At 44.7% G+C, this 23,429-nt stretch overlaps 1 protein-coding gene across 1 annotated transcript; it reads left to right on the top strand.

Moving 5' to 3' along the window:
* Window positions 1–206: 206 nt before the first annotated feature.
* Window positions 207–15,526, top strand: GNG5 (G protein subunit gamma 5). Its single transcript, XM_082266683.1, has 3 exons — window positions 207–367; window positions 13,536–13,681; window positions 15,276–15,526. Exons 1-2 carry the CDS (start codon window positions 287–289, stop codon window positions 13,659–13,661), a joined length of 207 nt encoding a protein of 68 aa, XP_082122809.1. The 5' UTR covers window positions 207–286; the 3' UTR covers window positions 13,662–13,681; window positions 15,276–15,526.
* The last annotated feature ends 7,903 nt before the right edge of the window (window positions 15,527–23,429 follow it).

The following is a 23,429-nucleotide window of genomic DNA, read 5'->3' on the forward strand; positions in this document are numbered from 1 at the left end:
GGGGTCAGCTTTGCTGCACTTTAGCCCTCCACACCGGCCATGTTCTGTTACTATGGATACCTAAAAAGAAAAGTCTCTCAGGAAAAGGAGACACAACAACAACCCCGCCCTTCCTGCCGCGCGCGCCCCCGCCGCCAGCCCAGCGCCTACTAACTCCGGCGCGCGCCCCCCGCCCTCTCGGGCACGGCTGCGCGCACCCCTCTTCCGCTCTCATAAAGCGCATGCGCAGTGACCGTCCCTGGAGAAGTCGGCGGAAAAGTTGGCTGGAAAAGTTTTGCGAGGCAGCATGTCGGGGACCGCGAACGTGTCGGCCATGAGGAAGATGGTGCAGCAGCTGCGGCTGGAGGCCAGCATCAACAGGGTGAAGGTGAGGAGGGCGGGGGCGCGCCTCGGAGCCCGGACCCCCCCCCTATCTTCCCTGTCCGGGGTGGGGGAGGGGCGGCGGTCTCGTCCTTCGTGTGTGTGGGGTGAGGACACAGGATAGTGGATGGGGTGTATACACGGACAGCGTAGTCACAGCTCTCCTATCACCATGGGGTGCATTGACACTTGTGGGTGGACTGCCCCTTTAACCACTTTAGCCCCAGCCCTATTTCGGACACTTTTTGTTCACAAGTTAAAACCAGTATTTTTTCCTAGAAAACTACTTAGAACCCCCAAACATTATATATATTTTTTTAGCAAAGACTCTGGAGAATAAAATGTCGGTCATTGCAAAATTTTTTGTCACGCGGTATTTGCGCAGCGGTCTTTAAAACGCCATTTTTTTGGAAAAAATTTGAAAAATCACATTTCACTGCATTTAAAAAATACTAAACAGTAAAGTTAGCCCATTTTTTTTGTATATTGTGAAAGATGAGGTCACGCCGAGTAAATAGATACCAAACATGTTACGGTTTAAAATTGCGCCCCCCCGTGGGATGGCGACAAACTACGGTCAATAGAGATCTCAATCTGCGACGCTTTAAATTTATTTAACGGTTACCAGTTTAGAGTAAGAGTGTAGCTCTTTTTTTTTAATTATTGCCCACGCTCTGGCGATCGCGGCGATACCTCACATGTGTGGTTTGAACAGCGATTTCATTTGCGGCTCGACTTGCGTATACGTTTTTTTTTGTGCGCGAGCTAACGGTGACGGGGACGGCTAAATTTTTATTTTTTTTTTTTTTTTTTCCTATTTATTTTTTCTTTTTTTTTAAACTTTATTACAGGTTTTTAAAAAAAAAAAAATCTGATCACTTTTATTGCTGTCACAAGCAATGTAAACATCCCTGGTGACAGCAATATGTCGTGACAGGTACTCTTTATGGAGGGATCGAGGGTCTAAAAGACCCTAGACCCCTCCACTACACTTCCCTGTATGCAAAACGCCGAAAACGGCATTTTTGCATACAGCCGTTTTTCAAATCTGCCGCCTTTTGCAGCACAGTAACCCGGACGTGACGTCATGGACGCCGCCTCCGGGTTACGTCATCGGAGACCCGATCGATGCCGTTTCCGGCATTCATCGGGACTCCATCCAGCCGGCGGACGTGCCGGCTGGGTGCTCGGGGCTCCCGGTGGGACGGTAGCCCCGAGCAAAGCCGCGGAAGGCGGCGGGAGGGGGGGGACGTCCCCTCCCGCCCCCCCGGGTAACGATCGAGCGGCTCCCGAGCCGCATCGATCGTTACCGACGGAAAGCCGACCGTCGGCTTCAAACAACGGTACCGGGATGATGCCTCTAGCTAGAGGCATCATCCCGGTATAACCCCGCAAAGTCTGATCACGTAGAGGTTACGTGACTGGTAGTAAAGTGGTTAATGGCCCCCCCCCCCTCCTCACTGACAAGTTATAGGGTGAACCCCATCCCCCATCTCTTTATGTTGGGGTGTTGAGCTCCATTCACATCCTTTCCTGCCTGGCCCAGAACCGCCATCTTTTCTCCCCCTCACACCATTGGGGGGCGGCAGGAGGAGACAACTGACCCCTAATGGTGTAATACCATGCCTGGCCACTGTGTGTCGTCCTGTGTCAGGGGGGCGGGAACAAGTCATCCTCACCATGGCAACCGTGGGGGTGGGGTCAGAAGAATGTTTAACCTCTTGCTGACCGCCCAACGTACATTTACTGCGCCTGGCCGGCTCTATTGCGCAAAATCACACACCTGTATGTTATTTTGTGCAATAGCAGCTAGATGGCGCTGTTGCACTGCCAGGGGTGCGGTCAAGCTATGATTGGCTAACAGGGATGTCAATCAAGGGGTCCAGTGGACCTGATATCCGCCAGCCACCTGTGATCATTCCCTAGAGGCAGAATGGCAATGTAAACAAGGCAGGCTGCAATTCTGACAGGGGAGAAGATGGAGATCTTTTGTTTCTGCTAAGCAGGAACACGGATCTCTGTCTTCATCCAGTCAGACCATCCCCCACACAGTTAGCAAGCACCCGCTAGGAGCACACTTAACCCTTTGATCTCCCCCTGATGACTCCTTCCCTTCTGGTGTCATTGGTACAGTAACTGCATATTTTAACACTGATCCCCAAAAGAGTGTCAGCTTTACGATTTTGTCCGCCGCAGTTGCAGTAAAAAACGATCGCTGACATTACTTGCGAAAAAAAAATAAAGATATCACATAGTTTGTAGATGTTATAACTTTTGCTCAAACCAATCACTAGATGTTTAGTGCCGGTTCACACTTATGCGATGCGGAAAGGCTGTGAATTTGCAGCCTGTTCCTGCATCGCATCCGCACCCCTCGCAGTTCACACTGCCATATGCGATAGGCTGGGGGTGTCAATTAAATGTTAACGACACCCCCAGTTTGATCGCATATCGCAGTGCGATCTAACAGTTCGTACAGGATCGGATAAGTGTGAACCACTGTGCGATCCGATCCTGATGCAGCTGGAAAAAAGGGTCCTGTGCCGATACCGTGCGAATTCAGCCATACAAAGTTTATGGCTGAATTTGCATCCGCACATCCGATCGCATGTAATGAAGGAGCAGTGCGCTCCGAATTACATGCAATCTCGCAAGCCGCACATATGTGAACCGGCACTTATTTTTTTTTAATTTCATTTTTACCAAAAATATGTAGTCAAATACATATTGGCCTAAATTGATGAAGAAATTGGATTCTGGGTTGTATTTTTTTTTCAGAATTGTCACCATTTAGTTTATAGTGCTAAAAAAACAAAATCCACAGAGTTGATCAAATACCACCAAAAGAAAGCTCTATTTTTGGGTAAAAAAAGACGTGAATTTTTTTGGGGGTACAGCATCGCACGACCGCGCAGTTGTTAAAGTAATGCAGTGCCATATCGTTAAAAATGGCCTGGTCATTAAGGGGGTAAAACCTTCCACGGCTGAAGTGGTTACAGAAAAACATTTTGTTGGGGGGGGTGGGGAATTGAATTATGGAAAGTCCGTTTTGGAAAGCGGGGCCTGCTTGACCTCTATAGGGAAACCTACAAACCCCAATCAGCCATAACTTTACACCCACCTCACTGAGCAGGTCCCCTATTTTTTTTGCTAACAAAGCAGCCCCGACCCGCCAGGGAATGGCTGCCACTAGACCTCTGAGCCTTGGTTCACAAACTTGCTGTGGATTCCGCATTGCATCGGAATCAGTCTGTTCATGTGAATCAATTGGGGAGTGTAATGTTAATGACACCCCGAAATCAGTTTGCACAACGCAGTGCGACTTGAAGAATCTGATCCCATGGGGGTTCACAGATCCAATCTCACCCCAGACACTCTGCGTGTAATTCTCACAGGAATGTGCTGCGATTCTTATGTGAATTACATGCGGTGTCATGCACCACATCAGTGTGAACCCAGGCTGGAGGTAAGTTGCGGTATCTGGCACCAAGCCGTGAGTAGCAGTTCCTTTAAAGCTGAGTTCCACTTATTTTTGTGTGTGTTAAGTCAGCAGCTACAAAAATGTATCTGCTTCTGTTTAAACACTCGCCTGTCCCAGGATCCAGCGATGCTGCCATCAGAACCCTTGGTTCCCTCCTTTGGTTCTCCTGGGCCGCACAAGTTTGGGCTCCCAGCTGTGACAGCGTGCGGGCTTCAAAACCGAGTGTGCATGCGTGAGTCATGCTGCGCCTTCTCAATGGCCGGGCAATATTCAGGGACCTGCGACGTCTCCCAGAAGATTGCAGGGAGAGGAGAACTTCCACTTCAGTCGCCTAGGTGGCCTGAGCAGAAGTGGGAGCGGGTAGCTGTCAAAACTAGGTACCCACCCCCCAACAAGACATGCCAAATGTGGCATAGAAGAGGAGGAGGGCTTAAAGGATTTGTAAAATCACTTTTTTTTTTTTTTTTTATCTTGATGCATTAGGATAAAACTCCTTCATGCATCGGCCCCCCCTAATACTTGAGGTCGCTCTCTGTCCAGCAATGTGTCTAAGCCGTCTGAGATTCTCCCCCTGGATTGGCTGGGACACAGCAGCGGCACCCTTGGCTGCCACTGTTGTCAATCAGTCAGCTACCCAGTCAGAGGGGGCTGGGTGGGCGCTCCTTCTCTGAATAGAAACGGGGATCTGTGACTGTGCCCCCATAGTAAGCTGCTTGATGTGGGGGCACTCAACAGGAGGGAGGGGCACCAACTTCAGAGACATGTTTACTTGCTGCCTAATATACCACAACTTTTAGATGCCATTGTAAGGTGATAATCACTGTTGTTCACTTTACCTCTCAGTGGTTATGGTTGAATGGTGTGCTATTGGATTGTATGATTGGCTTAAGAGCTCATTCACACTAGTGGCAGGCCTTTCCACCCCTCTAAAAAGTGGTCTGCAGTGAATCCTATTTCAGAGAGCGGCTGGGAGGTGATGGGTTGCTCACACCCCTCCCCCCCCTTCTGCCTGTTTTAACCCTAATGTGCAGAGGTTGGGGTGCGGCTCCATTCACTTGACTGGGTGTCATTCAGTGGCCATATGTGTACAACACCCCTCACCCTCTAGCTGCCTCTCCAGTCTGTAACCATCTCTTAGATCAGGGGGCCTCCAGTTGTTCAGGAACTCTAATTCCCATCATGCCTAGTCATGTCTGTGAATGTCATTTTGCAATGCCTCATGGGAGATGTAGTTCTGCAACAGCTGGAGGGCCGTAGTTTGGAGATCCCTGTCTTAGAATCATGTCTGACCATCTACAGTCATTCACTATATCCTGTTGTCCCTGCTTTTTTGAGACAGAATATTCAAATTTTATGTTTGGCCCTTTGAACCCGAGGGCAGCACTTGAGACCGAGACCTTTCATATTGAGCATTGACCACCACTGGCTTAAAGTGATTTTAACCACTTTACCCCCGGAGGATTTTGCGGTCTTACGTCTGGGCCACTTTCTGCGATTTGGCACTGTGTGAATTTAACTGACAACTGTGCGGTCATGCGACGCTGTACCCAAACGAAATTTATGTCCTTTTTCCCACAAACAAAGCTTACCTTTGGTGGTATTTGATCACCTGTGCGGTTTTTTCTTTTTTTTTTTTTTTTTTTTCCCCTCGGGACTGCGGCAGACAGATCGGACCCTTGACTGACATTTTTGACACTTTTGGGGGTACCAGTGACATTACTGCAGTAATCAGTGCTATACATAAGCACTGTTACTGTAAAAATGACACTGTCAGGGAAGGGTTTAATTTTATTGGAGAGGGAGGGGTTAATGTATGCCTGGTGCTTACTGACGTGTGTGGGGGGAGGTGACTGAGTGACACAGGGACAGATCGCATGTTCAGCCATGCTGAACCCTGCAATCTGTCTGTTTGTCACTTAGGAGATTCGCCCGCTTTGTTTACACAAGCGGGCGGATCTCCAGACTCAATTCCCCGACGATCAGGGAAGAACGGCGGCGATCGCCGCCGCTCCTCCCCTGGCCCGACTCCCGCTGTGACTGAACACAGCGGGAGCGAGCCTCTGGCGGCGTGCGAGCGCCACCCAGAAGGGGAGGAGTCCAGCAACGTAGGTCTAAGTCGCTGGACGGAATCGAGCCACATTGCCGCAGTACAGTCCCAGTGACTGGTCGGCAAGTGGTTAAAGACTCAAAGGTTTTTACCTTCATGCATAGAGAGCATTAAGAACATACAAAAAACAAAAAAACCCGTGTTCAGAACGCCCCCCCCCCCTTACCTGAGCCCCAGTTCGATCCAGCGACACTCCAGCTATCCAGGGTCGGTCTCCCCAGAGTGTGGGGGGGGGGGGGGATGTGCTGTATGTCAATCCCATGAATGAAAGGCCCAGGGAATGTTAGTGGTGAGGAACATGCTAGATGATGCTGGAGATGAGGCAGGGGCTATATCTGACCTACTTCAACTTTTAATGCAAAATTTGACATGCTGAGTGTGCAGTGAAATCGGGGTAAGCCATTTCAGTATAGGAGATCAGCCTGTATAACTCTGCAATACTGTAGGTTTAGCCCTGCTTTAAATGGCAAGTGAGAAGTCGAAGCCAAAACTTTTTTTTGTTTTCTAGAACAGAGAAAGGAAAGCAGAGGATCAAACCCCTGGCAGGGTTGTACTACTATCCAGGTCTCTGAGATTTTCCTTTCATTTCCTGTCCTGCTGACATTGTTCTATCAGACGGGAAGTGAGTGGAACTCGCCCAACAGACAGAAATAAAATCCTTTCCTTTAGGGCAAGGCGGCTCCAACCGGCTGTTAATGGGCTTTGCACTTGTCCTAATTAAAATCTACAGTTTGCATATTTTATTCTTACTCGCCACCTTCCACTGATGAAGGGTTTTTTCTGGCACCCAAAATGCATTTGTGGACATCTTTTTATACAAATTTGAAATCCCAGCAGAAGGGAAGGGGATTGGTCACTAGCATAACGTACTGTCTGTATTCCTGCCTTTTTACTTTTAATAGCGTATGGTATTGTAAACCACACACATATTGCGCATTCTCATTGGCAGTGCAGCACTATTCAATCTTATTTTTCCTTAATTTTGGGTTGTCGCCAGAACAGGAATGGAGAATTACTCTATATTCAAATACGTCCATGTTGGACATATTGTTAGCTGCAGTATAAATTGTCAGAGAAAAGTATAATATAGGGGAATACTGCGCTAGTGTCCCAAAAAAAAACACATTTTTGTTAGAAAGCAGCCAGCACCACAAAGGACAAAATGTGTATACAAATAAACCATAAGAGCAGCGCTAATTAACACCTGTGGTTTTGATATAAATCAAATCAAGAAGGTTGGAAATTTCTTAAAGAATCCTTAATCATCATTAATGATTTAGATAAATTTCCTGTCAAAAAAAGCCCATGGTCAATCTAAGGCTAATGCTGGTAAAGTCCCTTTTGTGAAAGGAAATATTTGGTTATCCGCCCTGCTAATAAGGGGTGGAATTGTTGTTCTTGGCAACGTGGACTACCAAAAAATGAATAGGATCTTTAGTGACACTTATAGAGCACTACCTAGTAACCCAACCTCCCCATATAAGAGGTTTGAGAGAACCCATTTTAGACAAAAGGCATATTTGATGCCATCAGCCCCTAGAATTCTACAATGTACTATTTACCTAAAGTACATAAGGACCCTCTACGACCTCCGGGACGCCCTATTGTAAAGGCCCGTACACACTTGATGGCAATCGGACAAAATATTCTCCGATTCATTACCATTTAGTTGACGGTGCATAAAATGTTCATGCGCGGTCTTTCGTATCCGATTTTTCAGACGCACTGCATACACATTAAACGAAAATTGGTCGTCTGGGGACAGACAATAAAAATTTTGGTGTTTGTCCCTCCGTTTTTCTTCGAAAATGTCGGCATCGGCTGCTGAAAGTTGTGTACACACTAGCCGGAAATCGTACGATTTTTACCTCGGACGGGAATTTTCAGCAGATTTTTTACTAGTGTACTCCACTTAAGTGGGATTGATTCTATTACATTGCATATTGGATGCTATATAGATTTTTAATTTCAGCCCCTTCTTAGACCAGTGGTTCTCAAATCCGGTCCTCGGGACCCACCAACAGGCCAGGTTTGCAAGATAACTAAATTACATCACAGGTGATCTCATTTGCTTCTCAGTGATTGCAGTATTCTAGTCTGCATCCCCCAAGGTAATACTTAAAATCTGGCCTGTTAGTGGGTCCCGAGGACCGGATTTGAGAACCACTGTCTTAGACAAACCCCTTCCTTAAAGATAATATCAGGCTTTTGGAAAATGTCAACATTATTGGTGATTATATACTGGCTACAGCATATGTGACCTCTTTATATACCTCACCATTTAAGTATTGAAGCGGTTCAGCATTTTTATTGCATGAAGATTCATTATCGCAGGTTCAGTGCAGTTTTATTATAGAATTGCTAGTTTGCCACTGAACAGTTATTTTTGATTTGATGGCTGATTTCTATCTGCACCAAAAGGGAATGGTGATGGGGGCTAAGTTTGCCCCTGAGCCTAGCCAAACCTATTCATGGCCAAGTGGGAGGAGAATGTCGTCTATGCCCAGAACAGATCTAATCTGGTTCTGTGAGCCAGGTACATAGACGACTTCCTCCTCCTATGGTACGGCAGTATCAAATCCTTAGATTTTTTTTTCACTCTTGAATGCGAATAATGAAGGCATTTCATTAACATGCGAATCCAGCCTGGAGAAGATTAATTTCCTAGATTTTTAGATTGAAAAGTCGACAATTTAGGTTCAAAACTTGCTTTAAACCCACAGATCGGAATGGCTTTATCCCCGTTAACAGTTGCCATCATAAAGCGTGACTACAGTTTGTTCCTCGCAGTCAATTTTTATGCCTGCGACGGAACTGTACTGAGATCCATGACTTCAAGCTCTACTTTTGAAACTGATTTTTGGGTAAAGGATATGATCAGGTGGAGTTGGGATTCTGAAATGGAACCCTTGAAGTAGATAGGAGTTCCCTTTTAGCGGATAAACCCTTTCAAATTAAAAATGAGTTTAAATGGTCCCTATTCACCTCCTTTTTCAAGTCAATGTTAACAGATTAAACACCTTTTTAATAAAACCTTGGAACATTTCAAAAATGATTGAATCTTGGGTCCTTTATTGCCAGACAAGACCAGTGTTATTTTTATAGGGGGGGGGGGGGGCTTCATTGCAAAAGTAAAATTGCCCCCAACATCATTAACCCTCTGGTTAGACCCTCATTTTTCCACTTGTGCCACTAAAAATATCAGTTATCTGTTAACCTTCCCATGCAGGAAAATTATGTGGGCTGAACTATTTGCCCATTTTCAGTAAGGATAAACTGACATGGCTAACATAAAAAAAAAAAAAAAGGGATTAAGTAATCATAGTGTACCAAAACCTTATCACAAATCTCAATCGTGACCTAAGAGGTACAACTTTTGTAATTCTTGATAGATGTATTCCTCCTTGGAGGGGTGGTGCTAACATTAGGGGAGTTTCACGCCTTGGGACATTTTTGGATCTATGAGTTATGCTCCCACTCTCCGTTTGTAATGAATCTTGAGTGGGATATTAACGCATTTATCCATAGGGCCCAATTTGAATTTGATAATTCTTAAAAAAAAAAAAAAAAAAAAAAATTCTGTATTGTTTGTTTAATTATATATGACCCATCAGGACAAACAACTTGGACTAATCGCCAGGTAAAGGAGTTGTCTTTTGTGCCCTATGTTGGACGAGTTTACTTTTTTTATTTCTGTCATCTCAATTTTAAGTTCTTTTACATTGAATGGTGTTTTTGTATACGCCTCGCTGTTCACATCAAGGTTTGAGACCCTATTCCTTTTGACATCCAAATTGAGGCTTGACTCATCTGGTTCTGGGTCTATACCGAAACTTTTTTGAGAGGAGATGCACCGGCGCCTTGTACTCTAGAGCAGTGTTTCTCAACTTTGGTCCTCAGGGCACACTAACAGGCCAGGTTTGCAAGAAAACTGAAATACATCACAGGTGATATCATTTGCTGCTCAGTGATTGCAGTATTCTAGTCTGCATCTCCCCAAGGTAATACTTAAACTCTGGCCTGTAAAGCCCTGTACACACGTACCGATCGTCGTCATACAAACGTTCGTCTTTTCTCCCCGGGATGTCGATGTCTGTTGAAAAGTGCAAAGACAGCACAAGAATTTTGTCCGCTGACTGCAGAAGTGATGTCATGTAATGGTTAACTTTCCCTGTGTTTTTTCTTTTCTGAGCATGCCCAGTCTTGCAAATCTGCGGTCTGTCGGCTGATTTCTGTACTGACTGGCGAACAATCGTCCGTTCTGGTGTCGGCATACAAAAATTTTTATGTTTGCAAGAAAGACTCTTGTCCGCAGAATGTGCGCAGACAGCTGTTGGAGGCACCATACTAACAAGAGTACAATCGGCAGATCTTTCGTCCGCCGACGTTTGTATGACGACGATCCGTACATGTGTACGGGCCTTTAGTGTGCCCTGAGGACTGAAGACACACAGGAAGTCAATCTGTTTACCCATGTAAGTGGAGTCTAAGTCCCCCCCCACCCCCCCGTTTTTTTTCCCCCGTCTTGTCCTAATTGAGGGTCACATTTTGTATTTGCATGAAATAACTGTGGCAGCCTCACACCAGATGTCTAGACGAAACGCATTGAGTCCAAAAAGGAAGAAACTATGGTTCCCAATGGGGTTTGAACAAGGCATACACGTAATTGCGGTAGAGAATATAGTATATAAAAAATGTATCATTAAAAAAATTAGAATGTGTGATGTCATATCACTCAGACCACATTAAAATGCATATACTGAATGAAATGCATATAGTGAATGACAACAATAGTGTACATAGCTGTGCAAATGAATTTGAAAACAAACTATACAGTACTCAAAACTTATGAGTCTACTGATAGTGATTCAAATCGGATTTCCCAACATGTTTTAAAATCCTAAGACTATTTCTTCATCAGGGGAAGAGGAAGCACAGAGTTGTCACACAGGAATGTATCATCCAAGATCAGATGGCAGTTACACCTTCAAAGGGTGGGAGGTCTAGGAAGCCATAAACTACCAAAGGGGTTGAAATGGAGCATGTCATTTTGTGTAGCCTCACAGGGGTTGCTAGAGGCCAAACGAGGGCCGATCATGGGAGTGATAAGGGAATAAATTGATAATGGCTTCATTGAATCAAGAGCTGCGTCACGCCCCCTGGTTGCTCATGAGGATCACCCTCAGGGGAAAAGGATCCGGTCAATATGATGGACTATCTCCCTCATACCACAAAACTGAATGGTCATCTGCTCAAACGCGTCGAGTCCTGTCCATGCCATTGCGCACTTATGCTGGTTTTTGTCTGAAAGTGTTTATCTACTGGAATGGAAGTGTTCTTGACCTTTTTTTTAAATAAACCTTTTACCGTAGTGTAAAACCATATGTGGAGGTTTCTTCTTTTCCCTCTTTGGATGTTGTATCTATTGAGCGTTACAAGCGAAGTAGGGATCCAGGCTTTATTGTGATGCTGGTGGCACCATACTGAATCGTACAACTGAAGGTGGGAGGTCGAGCTTCCCTTTTGACCGATTAGGGGAGTGGTGGAAGAGACAACGACCTTGCCCCTAAGAAGTGTTTAAACATCATTGCTCTTACTGATCCATCAGGCATATGCCAATTGGGTCCACTTGTTGTGGTAAACCCCCTGTTTCGTAGTGGTGGTTTTTTTATTTTTTTTGGAATCATCCAGTATCCACTTGGATTAAGATTTGAAAATTTGTTTCACACTCAATTGGACTTTCTAATTTTTATGGACTGCACAATTTTCCGTGTTGATATAGCACATTTATTTTGTCGTGTATTTAGTTCACCTTTCACAATTTCTTGAGGTTATTCTTTTCAATATGAATTTATCACTTATACATGTATATTCAAAATCTATATGGAAAAAGAGGTATCACTGATATCCTAATTTGATTTTGATATATTTTTATTTTTCTTTAAGAATTTCCAACCTTCATGATTTGATTTATATAAAATCATGGGTGTTATTAATAATTAGCGCTGCATTTCTTATTATAAATTTTCCCCAATGGCACACAAGTGACAGGGGTTATAGCCCTCTATTCCAAATAGGGGGGCGGGGGGTTTATATAGATAGTAATATACATTTTTTTTTTTAATTTTACAGCTTCAAGAGTTCAGTTTGTCTTGAAAGTGGAACAGAAGGCAAAAAGTCCCCAGTATTTTCTGCTCTCTGCAGCAAATTTTTCCATCATTGACTTGCCATGCACTGTCTCTAGGTGGTCATCTTGGCAGAGATAAGTGAGAGCTGTGAAGTAATGACATCACCAATTCTCACTCCCAAGTCCTAGGAGACCAGCAGTCAGAGGCAGCAGTGCCTTAGATCTCACAGCCAATATACAGCTATGAGGCTGTAGGTACAGGAGTGCCTAGGCACTCACCAGTGCTATTTTTTATTTCCATAAACCTGTTATACTTGCCTGCTCTGTTCAGTTGGTTTTGCACAGAGTGGTTCATCCTCGCCTTGGGTCCCATGCCTTCCTCCTGTCAAGTGCTTGCTGTGGGGGCACCCAAGCTGCTGCTCTGTGTCCATTCTCACACTGTGCCACAGTTCAGCCCTGCCCCCTCCATCTCTTGATGGGCTCCTGTTGCTGCCAATAGCAAATCAGGAGTGCAAATCCCCAGAGAGGCAAGGCTCTCGTGGACATTGCTGGATCAAAGGGGGGGGGGGGGGTTGGGTAAGAATTAAGGGGGCTGCTGCACACAGAAGGTTGCATGAATGTAAAACGTGTGAAGATAAAAAACCTTGTGTCTTAACAAGAACGTTAAAGTTGCAAAACTAAAAATTTCAGGGGGGAGCATTCCTGTTCACAATTCAGCCTATACACAGAATGGATAGTGTAAAATGGTTATAAGAATGGATGCTTTTTGTCCCAAATAAAAATACACAGTGAATTTTTGTCAAGCGAGACACAGTATGAAGTCACAGTCCAGGTGCTGTATATATTTGGGTCGGCATGATGTAAGCACATGCCATGTGAACTAACTGCTTTCCTAAGGCCTGGCATTTTGAGGCGTTTATGGCAGCCATAACTGGGTACTGAGCACCTTTTTTAGAGACCCTGTCACCATATTCTTGTCTGCCTTCTTGAGGCCAGTGCTTCCTTGCCACTCCTGTCACAACCAGAGATGATACCTGATGATGATGATGATGATGATGATGGTTCTGGGCATGGCAGAGCATGTGACCTCTTTGGGACAGTGCTTGGGTCTAGCACCTCCTGATACAGGTGAAACGTCCTGATTTCAGTGCTGACTGTAGCTGAGGCTGAACATCACTAGTGAGCATAATGGGGAGTCTCTACAAGCAGTCCCTTTCTTCATGTGCAAGGTGACATCTCTTAAAACGCAGATAAACCTCTGCAAAATAAATTTATTAGACGGGCTCCAGGACTTATTTTTACAAAATGAATTCACCTAAACCAATAGTGTATGTATCTGCAGAGTGTACATTAGATTGTAAGCTTCTTCGAGTGATTGGTTTGGGGCTCTCTATTCCCTCCCTGTAGGGTTATGTTTATGACTAATAGTAAAGCCTGTATCTTGTATTTCCTTTTTGCAGGTCTCTCAGGCGGCCGCTGACCTGAAGCAGTTCTGTATGCAGAATGCACAGCACGATCCCTTACTAACTGGAATTTCCTCAAGCACAAATCCTTTCCGACCCCCGAAAGTTTGCTCTTTCCTGTAAATTTGTATTATTGCTCTATGGTGAGTGTATAATTTATACTGTGTATATGTAGCAATGCATTTAATGTCACGTAATAACATTTTGGTGTGCTTGCTACTGTGATTTTGACACTTTCATCGAGTACAGAAACCCTTTAGGGTGGATTTACTAAAGACAAATAGACTGTGTGCAGTTGCACTCATTTTCCCCAGAGCTTAGTGAATGGTAAAGCTCTGCTGATTTCCATTTTCTCATGTGCAAGTTTTTAATTTTTCTTTTCTTTACAAAGTGAAGCTTAACACATTACATTTATTAAGGAAATTAGTTCCCAGTTTAGCTCTAGTTCTGCGATAATATCCTTGTTGCTACCTGTGATGTGCCATGACATGAGTCAAGTCACAGGGATTGTGGTGCATAGTCAGAAGACTTCTGATGAGAGAGTGCATCTAATCTAAGAAGCAATGCCAAGCTTTTTTTGCTTCTACTTCTCTTCTGGGTTGAAGGAGTGCACTTCCAGGCTCTGGAAAGATCCCCACTTAAGGTTCGAGAGTAGAGTGATTATCTCTGCTCAGTGGACCAGAGAATGGAGTCATTTCATCATGTGTTCACTCAGTTCTCAGTCTTTGAGGCAGCGGGGGACAACTGCAGCTTTGGACTGATGCTGTATGTATGGGATTTGGGCCCATTAATGGTAGATCTATGGGAGCAAGCACTGACTACTCCTCCCCTGGTCTTTGTCACCTACTCAGACTCGTTCCAACTTTTATTCTGCCTAGTCTACCACACCCCTGATAAATTGTATAGGTGGAGGCATAGAGAAACTGATGTCTGTGTTCCAGAGGTCCGGCAGACTTTATTCATATGATATGGCGCTGCTCATAATCCCATAGGTATTGTCAAACGGTAGTATCTCAGATATCCTCTATATATGAAATTACTTTATCACTACTAGATCCTAAATTGTCTTAATATTGAATTAATTTTTGTTACCTGATGAGGTGGTAGGTTCTGTAATCGGACTGCTTTTGCACAGAAAGTAATTGCTCAAAAAATGGTTGTCTTCCAATGACTGCGGAGTGGAAAAACCAAGTTAACTTCTCTCCTGTGAAAAGCTCCTATACCAGCATAGGATTTGTACCTGAGAATTTGATAGACTATGGAACCTTTTGGCTGGCAGTGCCTGGTTTGGCCCCATTCCACTTGATCGTGGACAAGCAATTATTCCTTTTGAGTGTAGAGCCAATATAAACACTTAAGTCTTGATAATATTTTCCTGAGGTCGTCTCCTTTCTCTACAAGGCATTTGCAACCGATAGGTGTGGAGTTTTTTGTTCATACAGTGTATCTTTAGAAACTAAGTGAAATAATTGATATATTTGAGATTGCAGTGTTCTCTACCCTGCTAACAGTGGAGCTGATTTTCCAGCATCCATATGCTTAAGGAAGCTGCTAAGTGTTTTTTTTTTTTTTTAAACTTGAACTGTCTATGTATGTCTGTCTGATTTCTTTCTGTAGTTTGTGTGTAATGTGGCAGCTGTGTGTTTAAAATGAGAACGTTATTAAAGATCTGATTTAAAAAAAAAGTAATTTTAGCAATGCAGACTAACTTTCTTTCCTTACCCCTTTTCTCTACAGATTAACTTTAGCTGGATCGCATTTTGTCAGGAGTGGCTTGGTTTGACCCTGTACAAGACTTCACCCCCGGGACGTGCCAAGTTCCCCTCCCCTCCCCTCCCCCCCTCCATGTACAATCTATTGTCAGACCTTTTTAACATCTACCTCTCCGCTTTGTGCTATTTGCCGTAATGTGCATTTCTTTTGTCTTTAAAAAGATATTGATTTTTATACACTGGTGACTAACCACAATAAATTTCATTTTAATATTGCTTTGTTGGTTTATATGGTAATTTCATGATGCTAACTTGTGGTGGTTTTGCACAAATACTTGCTATTTGTGCATTTTAGGTAAGATCCTGTCTATAGGATATGGCCACTAGTTCCTTTTTTGATAACTTTTTTTTTTTTTTTTTTAAATAATCTAACCTAGTTAGATCATATGTATACGGAGTTTAGTAAAGGTGGAATTTTCAACATTTGATATTCAGTGAGGATGGCCTGAGAATGTGGCTTTCATCTTCAAGAGGAACTGAACTGTGGCAGTTTTTCCAGTAAAAACGAGGTTGGGGGCAAAGTACTTGTCTCCAGTATTGCCTGTGGTCTCCTTGCAGTTGATCTTTCCCTGTTTTAATGACTTGCCAAGGCTTGTTCTGCATAGTCTGTGGAGGTGCCCATCTTGGTGGTGCTTTTAAGCAAAGAGAACCATGAGCAGCACCATAGGGGCATCGCCAAATCTGGTGAGACTGGCAGAGCCTTAGAACTCACTACCAATATATACAGCTGTGATGGGGCAGAGATGAGTGCCTTGGCACACCCACAAAGACATGCACTGCTATTTTTCTGACATTCCTGACACAGAACAAAACTGTCCCAGTTGGTTAAAGGATAAGTTCACCTTTTTGTGTATACAAAAAAGGGGGGGGGGGGCGGAGAGCAATCATGCGGCTCCATCTGTGTCATTATTCACACCATTATGTGAATGTGAAAACTAGCCTTTGCAGCTATCGGCTTGTAGTTCTCAAGGAACTACCAGGACGCTGTTGAGCTCTCTTGGTAATTCATTGACTCTTGCTCTCTGCAAGAACCCTGCATTGGACCCATGATCTGCTGATCACAGGTGCAATACTTTGCAGGCTCATGGTAAATGAAAGAAATGGTAAATGAAATAAATGCACTTTTTTTTTTTTTTTTTTTTCTCCCCAAAGCAAATTCTTTTGCAGGTAAACAAATTGCATTTATTTATTTATGAGCCTGCAAAGTATTGCATCTGTGATCAGCAGATTGTGGGTGCAATGCAGGGCTCTTGCAGACAGCCACTGTGTAAGCGGTCTGCTTGTAGGGCAGGCAGGTACACTCCGTAACTCTCAATGAACTTCCTAGCGAGTTCACTTAAGAACTGCCCCCTGTAAATTTACTGCGGTAGGGTGGCCCTTGAGCGCAAAATGGCATACCTGTACCTTTTTTTTTTTTTTTTTTTTTTTTTTTTTTTTTTTTTTTTTTTTTTGGAAAGGCTCTAGGTCGTGCGCTGATCCGCGCTCCCACTACTATTGGACACAGCGGGGTCCGATGGCTACCGGTCACTTGCAATCGTTCAGGAGAATGACAGAAATGTAAACAAGGCAATCGTTCAGGAGAATGACAGAAATGTAAACAAGGCAGACCACTCTTCTGTCAGACAGGAAGAGAGTGATCTTGTGTTCCTACTAATCGGAACACAGATCTCACCCGCCCCACAGTTATAAAGCACACTTAACCCTTTGATTTCCCCTGGTGCTAACCCCTTCCGTACCCTGTGTCATTTATCCAGTAACCGTGCATGTTTTTATGCACGATCATTGTATTGGTGTCAAGATTTGTCTGCCACAGTCCTGCTAAAAATCGCTGATCCCTCGCATTACTAATAAAAATAAAGTCCATAAATCTATTGCATAGTTTGTTTTTTTGCACAAACCAATTAATACATGCTTTTTGAAAAACCAAAAATAGGTTTCCTCTGTTTTGCTTGTACAGGGTTCTGTTTTGCTTGTACAGGGTAAAAGTGCATTGGTAGTTACTTGACTGGTTCATCCTCAAAATTTTTCCAAGTCGTCCAGGACGGTCATGTGAGAGATGGGTTCCTCCTCATGCAGAAAACACAAGCACAAATGGGTTCAAAAAGGCTGTCACTCAGTTCGGGTTTGCCATCCTGCAAGCATGAGCTCTGAAGATGACATTCATCCCCAGTTTATTTTTTTTTGTCCTAGGCAGGCATCCCTGGACACCTCCTCCCTCTGCCTGAGTCCAAATGGTGAGGCAGCAAGTTCCAGGCTCTCTTGGGGTTTCCACAGGGCTCCCCCTCGATTCCTGCACCAGGGGTGTGGTAGTAATGGCAGGGCAAGGGGGTGCTTGGTTCCCACCCCTGTTTCAGATCAAGTGTGAAGAGCCCAGAGGCATTTGCCAGCCAGTGGGAGGTCCTGTGTTTGGCTACACGCCCCCCCCACCCATCCTACTCGGGCTTGCGCGAAGGGCTCCAGGGAGCTGGGGATCTCTCGTGCAGCACACCAGCATGATGCCTTGTGATTGGCGCGGTGGAAATGACGTTTGCAAGATGGCGCCACCACCCGATGTAGTCTAGTGGCCATCCTGAGTAAGGGAAGAAGCTGCTGCCAGCCCTGGGGAAGCTTCCCTTTGCAGGGATTTGCCAGTGGAAGCAGGTGTTAAATTTGGTGTTAGCGCTCACTCTTATACTGGTCACAGGAAATTCAACATGGCACCTAATGGCAAAGAACTCTGAGGATCTGGAAAAAAGAATTGTTGCTCTATGTAAAGATGGTCTAGGCTATAAGAAGATTGCCAAAACCCTGAAACTGAGCTGCAGCATGGTGGCCAAGACCCTACAAAGGTTTAATAGGACAGGTTTCACTCAGAACAGGCCTCAACCTGGTCAACCAAAGAAGTTGAGTGCATGTGCTCAGCATCATATCCAGAGGTTGTGTTTGGGAAATGGATGTATGAGTGCTGCCAGCATTGCTGCAGAGGTTGAAGGGGTGGGGAATCAGCCTGTCAGTGCTCAGACCATACGCCGCACACTGCATCAAATTGGTCTGCATGGCTGTCGTTCCAGAAGGAAGCCTCTTCTAAAGATGATGCACAAGAAAGCCAACAAACAGTTTGCTGAAGACAAGCAAACTAAGGACATGGTTTACTGGAACCGTATCCTGTGATCTGATGAGAAACTTATTTGGTTCAGATGGTGTAAAGCATGAATGGTGGCAATCAGGTGAGGAGTACAAAGACAAATGTCTTGCCTACAGTCAAGCATGGTGGTGGGAGTGTCATGGTCTGGGGCTGCATGAATGCTGCCTGCACTGGGGAGCTACAGTTTGAGGGAATCATGAATGCCAACATTTACTGTGACATACTAAAGCAAAGCATGATCCCCTCCTTTCGGAGACTGGGCGGCAGGGAAGTATTCCAACATAACAACTCCAAACACACCTCCAAGACGACCACTGCCTTGCTAAAGAAAATGAGGGTAAAGGTGATGGACTGGCCAAGCATGTCTCCATACCTAAACCCTATTGAACATCTGTGGGGCATCCTCAAACAGGTGGAAGAGTGAGCGCAAGGTCTTTAACATTCACCAGCTCCGTGATGTCGTCATGGAGGAGTGGAAGAGGACTCCAGTGGCAACCTCATGTCCAAGAGGGTTAAGGCAGTGCTGGAAAATAATTGTGGCCACAAAAAATATTGACATTTTGGTTCCAATTTGGACATTGTTACTTAGGAGTGTACTCACTTTTGTTGCCAGCTGTTTAGATAGTAAAGGCTGTATGTTGAGTTATTTTGAGGGGACAGCAAATTTACACTTTGCTACAATGAAAAGTAGTGAGTGTCCTCCCTTTTGTGAGATACTGTACATCAAACATGCGGTCAAAAAACAGTTGGCATAAGTACCATTCTAGACTTCCTCCTTGAGGGTGCAGAAGCCAGGCTAGCAGTGAGTATCCTCAAGGTTCAGGCAGCAGCCCTATTAGTATTTCTTGATATGCCGATCAACAATAATCAGTTAGTCAAGACTTTTCAAATCCATCGCGAGAACCCGCCCCAGCAAGTGCCTGAGGGAAGCCCCCTGGGACCTCTCATTGGTGCTCAAGGCCCTCACCAGAGACCCTTTTGAACCTCTCACTGAAGCATTCCTTAAACACCTCAACCTTAAGGTGCCATTACTGGTTGCCATCACCAGGTGTGTTGTAAGTGAGCTACAAGCCCTGTCCATAAAAAACATTTCTCACAATCTTTCCAGATAAGCTGGTACTCAAAACAGACCCTCTGTTTCTCCCTAAAGTCGCATTGGCATTTCATTGATCACAAGAAGTGGTATTACCATGTTTTTGCCAGCGTCCCTCTAACCAGGGAGGATGTTTTTGCTACACTGGGTGTCAAGAGGTGCGTCCTACATTATTTGGAGGTCACTAAACCCTTCAGGAAGGCGTCCAACCTTTTCATATTGTTCGGAGGCACTCCTATGAGAAAATGGGCATCTAAAAGTTTTCTATAGCCAAATGGATCAAGATGGCGATAGATACAGCCTACTGGACCCAAATCCAGATCAGTAATCCAGATATGAAGGCTCACTTCACTCGCTCTGTAGCTACTTCCTGGTCAGAAAAGGCTGGGGCATCCATCGAGCAGCCACCTGGTCCAGTGTCTCCACTTTCGTGAGACACTACAGGTTTAATCTGGTCTTTGCCCAAGATCTGACCTTTGGTCGTAAGGTCCTGCAAGCGGTAGTCAGACCCCAGGTATGCATCCTTGGGGTCTCATGTGACCGTCCTGGAGGATGACTTGGGGAAAGTCTGAGTTATTACCTTAAAACTCCCTTTCCAGGGAACCTCCAGGCCGGTGGACCCCCCAACCTTACCAATGGTAAATTGTTAACTAGATACATCAGGCTGTTAGCCTTTGCTGTCCAGGTCATCTTTATACGACTGAGGGGCAGCCTTTTTATACCTAGCTGTGCTTAGGCTCCTCCTCCTGCAGGAAACCCATTTCTCATGTGACTGTCCTGGAGGATTCCTGGAAAGGGAGTTATCAGATAAAAACTCTGACTTTTTTTCTTTCTCTCAACCCTCTGTTTAGCTGCTTGGGGGAAAGGAAAGTCCTGTGTAATCTACAAGTCACTTGAGTCGTATGTTGGACAGGGCTATGGAGTCCTTGTGTAAGAGCACTGATTGGAATTTACAGATTCTGTAACACCTGCAATGCAAGCTGAACCCTTATTTACTAAACATTGGTCTGAATTTGCGATGGACAAATTTGGAAAAAGTATTGACTTAGGCCAGTATTTGCCATAATGTGGCCAGTATGAACAGCATACTTGCACATTATGATACACTTTGGTCCACCCTTGTGAAAGGGGCCTATCCGGTACGCCTGTTGGGTTTTTTCCTTTAGGTGGACCCAATTGTACTATTCATTGCCCTCTATGGAGCAGTGGATGTGAACAGACATGTCTGTTGAAACCCCCCCCCCCCCCCCCCGACATCTTGATCTATTCACTAAAAACAGATGGATGGGGGAGCCCTTCCCCAGTCATCTGGTGGATTGAATGGAAATGGACAGGCGGTGACCACTCACAGAGAAAAGTGGGCTGTGTCCGCTCTGCATAAGTGGAAGCGGACCTGTCCTTTACCTACTTACCGGAAAGATTCCCCAATGAGCAGACCGATCCACGGGCGGAGTCTGCCTCTCTGGCAGGGGCCTTACTTCTAGGTGCACTTTTCTACAGAGATGTGAGGTCTAAGCTACCTGTTCGGTGCCATGTATTTCTACTGTGTCCACTGTCTTCTTGCGTCATCTGCTGGGCATTGACTGATGTTGCAACTCCCGCACAAGCGCACGGCCGGTACACTACTATTAATGCACCACAGTCAGGATTAAAATAAAAAACTGCTAGCAGTATAGGGGGAGGAGGTATTTGTGGCAGAAGAGCGTGATTAATTTTCTTCTACAAAAAGCCCTGCCTTGTGGCAAATTTTTATTTAAGGGTTTACATCATTTTTAAATACTAGCATGAGAAGCTTCAGAATGCACACTAAATGTGAAACTGGACATACATATTTATTACAGGTTTTTTTTTTTATATAGCAATTGGTTTTCATTTTATTGGGCTTTTGATGCCTCCCCCAACAACCCTGGAGGGGCATATTGTACCTATTCTAACAGGTTCTTTGCTGGGCGCTGCACAGAACCTTCTTGTAAATTTTTAACACCCTTCACAAAGGATAACTGCAGACTTTTCACTGTAAGGAATGGAGATCATGTGCCTTTTGCAGGAAGAACCAGTACAGTCCTTGAAGATTTTAGGAGGCTTTGTGGTGCCAGGGATGCTGTAAAGCAGGGACAGGACACCCTAGGGCTGTGGAAGACAGGCATTAGAGCCCAACAAGCAGAGGGGTGCATGCACACAGCCAATTAGGGCCTTACACTGCCAGCATCAGCTCATTGCTGTGGTGGGTGCAACAAGATGTTTTTGATCAGCTGTGCCTGTACAAATCAATGACAGGCTGACACCACCCATATATTATTGTGCATGGAGCGAGAACCTGCTATTAGATTGATGTGTGCCCAGGGGTGCACTTCTGTCCCCAACCACAGATCATCACTCCATGTGCACTTATATGTGAATAGCTACTACAGCAGGGGTCTTCAAACTGTGGCCCTCCAGTTGTTCAGGAACTACAAATCCCATCATTCTTAGTCATGTCTGTGAATGTCAGTTTTACAATGCCTCATTGGATGTGTAGATCTGCAACAGCTGGAGGGCCATAGTTTGAGGATCCCTGCACTACAGTGTCAGCCTGTGACGAATTTGAACCTGTTTAAGGTTCGCAGCTGATTGGAAACATCTGGCTGTACCCGCTGCCAGAATATGCTCATCCGAGCAGTGTCCAGCCCTAATCGGCCATGTGTATGAGCCTATGAGCCCTATGTGAACATGTGCTACCATTGCTGACCTCCACTGAAACTGTTGGGTACCTGGGTGTCACTCTGTTCGACTAGCATCAATAATTTCAGAGTACACAACCTAGCAAGTATGCAAGTCAGGCATAATGTTCCAGGCCACTGACACACTAGTGAAGCCAGAGACAGGAAGCATACGTTTGCAGAAGGTGGTCAGGTATTGAACCGAACAGATTATTATTATTTTTTTTTTTTTTTAACCACTTCAGCACCATCACTTTTACCCTCTTCCTACCAAAGCCAGTTTTCAGCGCTGTCACACTTTGAATGGCAATTGCATGGTCACACCGTACCAATATGAATATTTTTTTTTTTACTTTTAGTGGTATTTATTCATGACTGGGTTTTTTATTTTTTGCTAAATAAATTAAAATAAAAAAAAAAATACCAAACATATTTTGGGAAAAAAAACAATTGTTTTTCTTTGTTTCGGTTATAAATATTTGCTAATGTTTTTTTTTTTTTTTCATAAATTTAGATGAAACTATTCTGCTACATTTTTTTGGTGGAAAAAAATCCAAAGCAGTGGTTCTTATTAAGTCTGTAGAAAAGTTATAGAGTCCACAAACTATGGTAGAGAGAGATTTTATATATATATATATAAATAATCTTTCTCTAGCGCTCATCGACAGACGTAGTCCTCGGTGATACACCACCTTCGGGTTATGTTACCTCCGCAGGAGCAGGACTAGACAGGAAATTAAAAAGCTCTGGCCACACCCTAGGGGCAGTCCCAGAGGGTATATCCTCTCTCTCTCTGCCTCAGCAAATCAGTTATTTTCTGTCTAGTTAGGAGTAAGGACCTAGATACCTTGCTGGGATCTTAGGTCCTGGCAAGAAATTTTTTTCTAAAAGGATTTTTGGACAGCTTTTTTTCTCCAGTGTTCCTGTGAGATCTTCAAGCAAGAAAGCTGAACTGGGCGACGGGCTGGATGTTGAGATCCGGTGGTCACCCCAGTTCAGCCTACGAGCGCGTGCAGGCCATAGCTCCGCGCTGAGTCGGCCGCGACAAAGTCCCATTAAAGGACTGAACCCGCGAGTTAAACGTCTCGCTGAAACGCCAAAGACCATGAGTCACGGCGTCTGTATCGGTCGACAGCCCTCCCGCCCCGGTGGAGAGGGGTACTGTCAGGAGTTGGTGCCCGCCTGGTTCCGGTATGGTGAGTA

This window comes from Pelophylax lessonae (assembly GCF_965119305.1).
Source record: "Pelophylax lessonae genome assembly, chromosome: 8".
Lineage (NCBI taxonomy): Eukaryota > Metazoa > Chordata > Amphibia > Anura > Ranidae > Pelophylax > Pelophylax lessonae.

Excerpts from the sequence above, each read along its gene's own strand:
- GNG5 (XM_082266683.1), top strand. The coding sequence starts at position 287 with ATGTCGGGGACCGCGAACGTGTCGGCCATGAGGAAGATGGTGCAGCAG. Across the intron at positions 368-13,535 it reads CCAGCATCAACAGGGTGAAG|GTCTCTCAGGCGGCCGCTGA; the intron begins GTGAGGAGGGCG and ends TCCTTTTTGCAG.